We start from the raw sequence: 8,956 nt of genomic DNA, 5'->3' as shown, positions 1-8,956 counted from the left end.
CCGATACAACGGTTGCTAGCGTTTAAATTTAATTAACATAGTTGTTAAGCCTTGGTTTTCAAATTTCAGTTCTGCGCCAAGGGCTACGTGTTAAGTATAACGCCACGAGACTTTCTCAACCATCTTACTTATTTCAACCTTTCGAATTGTACATCGCAATCCGTAAAGAAAAGGGAAGTTGGAGGTGGTACGGGGAAACATCGGTAGCTAGCGAGTGTGGAACGAAGATCCTAGTAAAAACATATATTTGTCTAAAGGCCTTCCGGACCTAAGATAGTTCGATGGGTAGAGAGGTGATCTAAGCCCGTCCCTATCCGAATGATTATGTGATGCCCCCTTTTCACCCTAGAGTCCCTAAGGGCACCCGTAAGATCAGTTTTGATCTGTTTTCGTACGTACAACCCACCCCTTCCCCCCAAACCTCGGGGTTCGCCAAGGCAAACTTTTCCCGAACCTAATCAAAGTGTGATTGATATGTTTTTGTAACAAAAGCTTGGGCGTACGGTGGGTCCTTCGCGCTCCTCTCCGAAAGGAAACATTGAGCAACGAAATGGAGCCCCATCCCCTTCTTCTTGGTCCCGGATTAGGGTGATATGGTGTCGATGAGCTAGTGGGTGACAGTTCCGCTATAAGGGTGTCTTTTAACCCAAGGGGGCTTAAAGGGGACGCGGGGGTGGGTGAAATCGTCCGAGCGAAAACCAAACTATTCCGAGAGGGCTTCGCGACGTTTATTTTGCTACCGCCGCGTGGGTGGTGTTAGCAGAAGATCGTGGTTTTAATGTAATGAATATGGTCCCTAAGGAGTTGTAGTGAGTCGATTGGTGACTTGGGTTCAGGTTGATTGGTTTTGTGGAGAATTTGCCTATGAAGTTTGTGTACCTTTCGAATTTAGGATAGAATTTGTTTGTCACAATTCAAAAGTGGCTTTGAAAAATATTTATCGGTGTAATCTTTTTAAACGCTTGAGAAAATTTGGAAAATTGTAAACTTAGAAGTCCGAGTGACTTGGAATTTTATCAGTTTTCTGGCAAAATCATAAACCTTAACCTCTTTAATCGGAAATTTAATGTACTTTGTTAGTCATGGGATTTTATGTCAAAACCGAAAAATATCTGAGCAATATGGGACTTTGACACAATTGCACCGAATTCGCCGCCACTATAAATAGCTCCGGAATCGAAGCTTGGTACTCCAAATTCTGATCTTCTGTCCTGGAACCCCCTAACCGCGTCTCTCTCTGTATGTTCGTTCCTATGTTGAATCTCAAAATACCCGTAACGTTAGGTTTGTATATTCTTGCTAGCAATAACATTAAAGGTATGGACCAGGGGGGTGTATTATAAAGAGTCCGTGCATGGACGGATTGGGTCCCGGGATCTTTCCATCCTTAGACTAACATCATCCTTCCTTGTACCAGCAGCAGTCCTCACCTCCGATTTTCTCCGGGCTCTCGCGTTCTCCGTTAGTTTTTAAAAAGGACGGGGCACGCGTGGACTGGTGGTACATACGCCCTTGGTTGGTATACTCCGGAGAGGATCTAGCCAGGCTAGAGCTCGCTACGGAGCGGCACCCAGTTGTCCCTAGTTGAACGTCTGTGTATAAAACTTTGGGGTTTGGATAGATAACCGGAGAAGTAGTAGGAGGAGAGAACGTTTATGTTAGGAGACTAAACTATTTCTCCCCCTTCAAAAAACACACGAGCTTTGCTTGGGTAACCCCCGATTCGCTCCCCTATACTGATCTCTTTTCTCTGATTCTCTCTTTTGGCTCTGCGGGCTGAAGTTCCTTCAGATCGTATATAGGAGGGGTGGGCTAAAAACACCAGCTACAAACCTTACCATCATGCAGACGTTAAAAGGGTAGTCATGAGCAAGGATGTCTAAAATACGAGCTCTCCCTTCCTTAGCTAAGGTATTGTTATTCCGCTATCATATCATCATTTACTTTTGACAATAAAAGTTAGTCGCGATCTGTCCTAGCCAGATACAAGACGTTCACCAGTAGTCGTGCATGCGCTTTCGTAATCAGTTGTTTGGCGCGATAATTGACGTCGTTCGTTTGATTTGAATCATCTAAGTTTGACAAGAAATCGATATGAATTGGACTACCCGCATATATAGTTTATAAAGTTGACTTTTGATAGTCATTAACTCTGATCTGTGATCGCTGCGTATGACAATTTGAAAAACGCCGGTCTAAATCTGAACATAAGAACTATATTTTGATAATTCTGTGATCTCTCTTTCAAAACAATTTGGGGTCAGACGCTGACTTATACCGTTCTCTGTGATCTCTATCTATCTACGTGGTTCAACATCCCAATCCGGATGTTGTTTGAGAAAAATACAGCTCACATTATCGCCGTTAAATTGTACATCGAGCGTGTATCTTGACAAATTTGACGTGACGCCACGTTTGATCGCGGAATTAAGCCAAGACAGATCTTTAAAGTTTGAACTACGCGTAAATTAGTACTCGGACTTGTACGTGTACTTGAAGCATAATCGAGGCGTTCATCTATTCCTTATTAAAGTATATTATATGTTTGACGTTACCACCAGCGCCATGACTGAAGTACCAGTACCACCGGCGTTACGCTTCTCGGAGTATTACAACTACGGTGGCGCTACCAATCCTCAAATGTTAACGTACCCATCGCCGTTGTATCCGAGTATTCCCACGGTCGATGCCGCCATACTCTTCGCTAGCACTTTCGAACGCTCTAACCGTAATAACAACTCGTACGAAACAGCCGATCGAATGGACGCAAATACCACCGATCATTTATCTCAACACCACGTCGTTAGTCACCACTTCTCGTCCCAACAGAAACCACCGTATTCCTACATCGCCCTCATCGCCATGGCCATACGAAATAGCCCCGATCAAAAAATCACCCTGAACGAAATTTATAAGTTTATCATGGACCGTTTTCCGTATTATCACGATAACAAGCAAGGCTGGCAGAACAGTATTAGACATAACTTGAGTCTCAACGATTGCTTCGTCAAAGTCGCCCGTGAAAAGGGTAAACCCGGTAAAGGACATTATTGGACACTCGCTCCGAATTGCGAGGAAATGTTCGAAAACAATAACTATCGTAGACGGAAACGTAGGGCTAAAATGTCCCCCTATAAACCGCGAAATGGTGAAACTACAAACGCTTCACGCGCGGATAATCAACACGTTAACAGTGTCAACACGGTATCAGCGCCGACAATCTGGCCGTCGTCTGCTAGAAATGTAGTATGTAAAAGCGAGGTTAATTCCTCGGAAGACGGACGCTCGACTTCGCCACTGGACTTGGTGGACACTCGTCATAATGATAGCCCTAGTCCACCCAGAGATGTCGAAAAACACTTAACGGCGTTCACGATTGACCGCATTATCGGTAAAGACTGTACATCTTGCCAAGACTCTCAACAGGCCTGTCGGGAGAGTGTAATAGTTCACGTGGATTCCGATGGACACGAGGTACATCCCGCGAACGTTCTAAGAATTAGGCCATCAAGTCCGGCTAACTCGACGGAAGGTCAGTGTAGCGGTCACGGAGGTCCGGGTTTATTTTATCCTTACTCAACCGTTCCCGTTTTTCCCGGAATGAAATCGCTATGTCCTCCGTCATTCGCGTCGTACTTTAATGGTAGTTATCCGTTTAAGTTGACGTCTCAGCTACCGTTTTACCCTAATGGTATCAATTCTTCTTCTTCTTCATCATCGCAAGTTGGTCCGTCAAGATTATGGCCGTTTAATATGGCCGATTTCATCCAGTCATCGGGCTTCGCGAGCCAATGGTCAGCGTTTCAAGCCGCGGCCGACGGAAGAGTTAGTTGACCGAATAAGACAAGTACTTTCTTAAAGTAGAGAGATTAAGCAAACTAATTCGTGTTCGGCGAGTAACGTTTCATTTCTGTAAGAATTTGCTTAATATTTCTACGAAGTTGTACTATGACCATTTCGATTAATGAAAACTTCTAAGTTATTTTCTCCAAAAGTATAGTTAATAATAATTAAACGAGTTGTTTTTAAATGTGATTTTTTTTAATTAAATTTCATTTGTAAGTCGCGTTGTTTTTTAATTATTATAATTATTAAAAAGTATTGGATAAGAATTTAGTAAAATTTGTCTTAATTATTTTATACAATATATGTATATTAAATGGTTTTTGGGGGTGTGTTTGATAGGGATTGGTTCGAAACGCTCATATCGTTACTATATCTATGATTAGTAAAGAGTTCTACTCAATTTTAGAAACTTCTCGAATGTTTTATTTTATTTTATTTAGAGGGTTGTTTAAAAATATTAATCAATTTCATCAATCTTGGTAAGAAAAGCCAAAATAACTCTTGAATCCAAAGTTGCACGCAAAATGCAAATTGGGCCCATCAGCGCGATATCTGTCGTCTCGTCAATTCAATTCTAATCAGTTATTAGCCAATATTTGAACTCGAATATTCCATTTAGTTTATTGGTCATATCACAGTATTGTATAGCAATAACAACGAATTAATTAACGTTATTTTCTAGCATAATTTAATTATTTCTAAATTGAATTAAGTTTGTCTTTTGCGACAGGTGAAGCCGAGGGTAAAATCACTTCGTATATACCGATTACGGTCGAGGGGCTGGTCACTCAGTGTAATCGTTGTACACGGCTGTACTTTTGACTGTATTAAAGAGAAAACACGTAATATTTAAAAGTCCTGCCATTGACAGTGCTAAAACGATTATACGTGTCCTGTGAATCTGACTGTGATTAGCCCCTCGATTACGGGTTGGCCGTAATTAATTTCAAGACCATTATAAGGTTTACGCGTAATCTCTTTCGTTTAAATTTAAAGGTACACCAATTAACGCCGAGTGAGTGGCCCCTCGGTGTTTGAAACTTCTTTAGGAGCATCAATGATATTTTTTAAACACTGATTAAAAGCTCTCCCTATCATCCAAACCACTTAATTCAATAATAATGTTCACCAAGCAAAATCTGTGCAGTAATAACTTAAGGCTTGGGGGTGTTTGTAGGGAATTCAGTTTATTGTTAGATTCATGAACCATCATCATATAGATTAGTGTTCTTAATAGCCGCTAATACTCCTCATCCTGTGACTCCTCGAGCCCAACCATAATCTTGCTTGTTTATTAACTATAGGTCCTCAAGTCCCCCCATCCCCAAAAAATCTCCGCTCGCCTTTGCTTAATAGATTTGGTGTACTATATGCCTGGCCAGGAAATCCCGATTACTTAACTTATAGTCAGTCTAATAAACTAAGCAAGCATACGTGGGAACGGATTTGGATGTTGGCTACCGCCGCGTTTCACGTCGCCTCAACACCGCTTGTAATTTGTAAACGCTGCGGAATCGTCGGAGCCTTTTTTTCCCAGCTGGCTGGCTGGTCCCGTATAAGCGTTCGTTTTAGTTCCTACGCTGCTTAGAAATAAACATTTTGTACTTCATAATAAACTATCAACTTCCTACTAAATTATAACAATTTTTTTTACCCTACTACTTCCATGGCCCTTCTTTCCCCCTTCTCTTCTCTCTTATATTCTATTATATCCTTTGCCTTTCTGACTGTGTGAGTTTGGATTGGTTTTATTTAACCTTTTAGATCTTGGGATTGTAATTTTGGTAACTAGTTTAATCAAGGAATTGACCAAGAAACTTAATTTAACACGATTTAAGAGTTAAGAACATTTTTTTTAATTAAAATTGAAAAGCACCCGTGATTTTATTAGCTGGAAAGGTAATTAATAGTTTACCTAACTACATACCTTACGCTAGGAAACTTAATTAAAAACCGAAAAATTTGACAAACGTTGAACTATAAATAATTTATTTGCTACACCTAATTATAGAAATTAAACAGTTTTAAAATAATAATAATAAAAACAAATGAAACCTTTCAAAACAGCGAAAATTCAAATAATCAAACAAAAGGAAAAAAAATATGGAACTTAGTTTAGTGTTTTGGGTTTGATAAGCATTTTTAATTAACTTAAAACAATAATCCGATAAGTTTAGTTTTAAACTAAAAAATAAAAAAATCGGGAAACATGTTTATACTTTGATAGCAATCAAAGATATCAAGGCATGGAGTCAAAATAACAATGACAACGTAGATTTTGAAGCAAGGAAAATTTAACTAATTATAATCAACGGTAATTAGGTGCTGAAATTTTCACTTCAATTTTATAATCCCAGAATTTCAACCTACAATTTAAAAAACGTCTGTCGCAATATTAACGCTTTTTCTTTTTTTGTTTTAATGAGATCTTTCATAATCCAATTAGTTCCCCATAACTGATAATTCATTGGTGGCAAAAACATCACCCCCGAAGGAAGATAAGAGCGCAATTTTTGGTAAACAAGCTTATAATATGTTTTAATTTTCCAATAAATATATAAATATATATGCCACTCTTCAAACAATATTTCCCAATAACAACTCGCGTATCTTGATGATACGCCGGAATTTTCTCTATATTGAGAAATATTTTCTTCTAGAAATTTCCGAATCAACAAGTTCAGGTGTTAAACTTAAGAAAACTCCTGCGCCTGCGCTACATTTCAGAGACCAATTTTGTTAACATAGGTAGATAAAGTAAACTGAAAGTGAAGCGCAAATAATAACGTCTCTTTGCAATGAAAGAAATATTTACTCCCCTCCCCCCTCCCAAGTATACGATGTCCTCGAACTGAATTACAATTTACCATTCAGGTTTGCATTACAAAATCTATGATAATCTCCGAAAACCAAAAATATTCTAATTCCTCAATCAAAAGTTGAACTATTTGAATTTGAAACTTTCGTAGCGCCTTACACTTTCTCTCATTCCTCTATTTGCCTTTAATGCTAAAAGTTTTCAATCTATGACTTTAGTTATCAGTTCACGTATATGTAGGTTTTACGTTCACTGACTTTGAGACAATGGGGTGAAAGCGGGGCTACATAATAACCGGCATAACATAGAACCCTGCCTTTACAAATATCGGCTTTCGAATATAAGTTGGACTATAGTATTCATTCATGTTTTATCTACAGCTCAATCTTGTAATGGTAATTTCAAAAGTACAGAACTTGGAAGTTTCAATAAACTATATCTCGAGTGGTTAAATTCCATTTCTTTCTATTTTATTATTATTATTTTTTTTTAAGTAGACTAAAGAGGGGTTATCAATACTCCTTCAAGACTAGTTTAGGAAATATAGCTGGTATGATATAGGCAAACATTCGATTCAGGAGTACAGATAAAATTTGCGGTTTACTTTAACGTTATGAACATCTACTTTGAGTGACTATTGTTATCTCTTTTATACTTTTCAAAGTTCTGTTAAGGATGTTTGTTTATGGACGAAATATAACAAATTTTAGTCTAATTTGAAATTAAATTTTTGGACAGTTAATCCAATGAAAATTTCGAAGTTAGACTGTATCTAGGGTTAAAAAACTGTACTCTCTTCAACATTATTTGTTGAATTTGTCTGTTAGTTTTTATTGGCTGAGGTTAAGTTTATAGTAAGACCATAAGTCTATGATTATTACTCTCCCATAAGTACGTGTCTATGGGAAATTGGGGATCTGAAAAAAAAAACCGTCACCTTCTAATCGAACCAGGAATTAATTGTTTAATTTTGTCTGGCGTGGGCTGCAATTTCGATATACGTGTAAGGTTTAGGTATACTTATGGATAGTATTATAAGCTTATGATAAGACTTGAAATTATTTTTCTTTTTGCGCTCTCAATAAAGTTAAATCAATATTATTAAATTTCATTATCTAAATTCCCAATATTTAATCAAGAAATATTGATAAGAGAAGCTGTCGAAAAACAAGGCAAGAGAAAAACGAGAACTCACTTGCGTATAGAATCTATTTAGAAAGTCAACAATTATTCGTTGACGTAGCACGAATAAAACATATTTCATCTAAACACGTAATTATCAAATGACAAGCCTTATAAATAAACCAAATATTTGGCCTACCACTGTACATTTCAATATAACAAGCAATCGCGAATCAAACGAAAGAAAAACAAAACAGGACCCAACTAGTTTTTTAGATTTGAATAAACTGGTTACGAATACTTAAAGAACCCGCCTCTTTTTTTAAACACTTTTATCTTGACTTCTTATTTTTTTGGTCGAAACATTATGGCCCCCTCCCCTCCTCCTCCCACAACTTTCATTTATTGTAAACATAATCTTCTGAAGTCACAAGTCGAAAATACCCTATGTTATATTTATAACAAACATTTTAGAGGAAAAAACAGATGATAGTTATATTTTTTTTTAACAAATCTGATATGATTGGAAATACCCCCGAAAAGCTTACACTTGAACTTCTTTAACTATTTTCGTCTTGTTTTGGTAAATTGCATCGGTATTTAGCCACTTCAATATTTGTTTTTTAAACTCTTGACCTCTCGAAAGAAGAAACTAGAAGAAGAGAGAAAAAAAATGATAATTAAATGAGTGTTACTTTAAATAGATTCTAGTATTTTCTTTCAACATCTTATGTTTTGGGTTAAAAACTTTTGAAAAATATGTATTTTTAGGTTGCAAGATGATGAGACGTCAATTTTTGTTTTTTTTGCGTTTCGATTGGTATTGAAATATATTTTGAGTGGCCTCGCAATTATTTTTTGAATAGAGTGGTTTCTGTCTGTCTGTCAGTAACTCTTTTACCATTTTATGAAACCATCTATTTCCACTATTTGCAATAACTTATTAGGTCTTAATTAAGCCTAATTTGATTTTACAATAACTTATTAGATCCTAACAATAACGTTTAGGTGTTAAAACTAAATTGATTTTACAATAACTTATTAGATCTTAATAACTTATGGGTCTTAATTAAGCCTAATTTGATTTTACAATTACTTATTAGGTCTTAATTAAGCCTAATTTGATTTTACAATAACTTATTAGGTCTTAATTAAGCCTAATTTGATTTT

General features: G+C 37.0%; 1 protein-coding gene across 1 annotated transcript; it reads left to right on the top strand.

Annotated features, from left to right (window-relative positions):
- Positions 1–1,206: 1,206 nt before the first annotated feature.
- On the top strand, positions 1,207–4,122 carry LOC149690605 (uncharacterized). Its single transcript, XM_089870152.1, has one exon. It carries the CDS (start codon positions 2,542–2,544, stop codon positions 3,832–3,834), a length of 1,293 nt encoding a protein of 430 aa, XP_089726278.1. The 5' UTR covers positions 1,207–2,541; the 3' UTR covers positions 3,835–4,122.
- Positions 4,123–8,956: the final 4,834 nt, after the last annotated feature.

Source organism: Phalangium opilio, unplaced genomic scaffold, assembly GCF_054372755.1.
Source record: "Phalangium opilio isolate 3A_F unplaced genomic scaffold, DU_Popi_V2 ptg000031l_1, whole genome shotgun sequence".
In the NCBI taxonomy this organism is placed as follows: domain Eukaryota; kingdom Metazoa; phylum Arthropoda; class Arachnida; order Opiliones; family Phalangiidae; genus Phalangium; species Phalangium opilio.
Note: the sequence above shows the minus strand (reverse complement) of the source record. Positions and strands in the feature narration are given on the sequence as shown.

Excerpts from the sequence above, each read along its gene's own strand:
- LOC149690605 (XM_089870152.1), top strand. The coding sequence starts at position 2,542 with ATGTTTGACGTTACCACCAGCGCCATGACTGAAGTACCAGTACCACCG.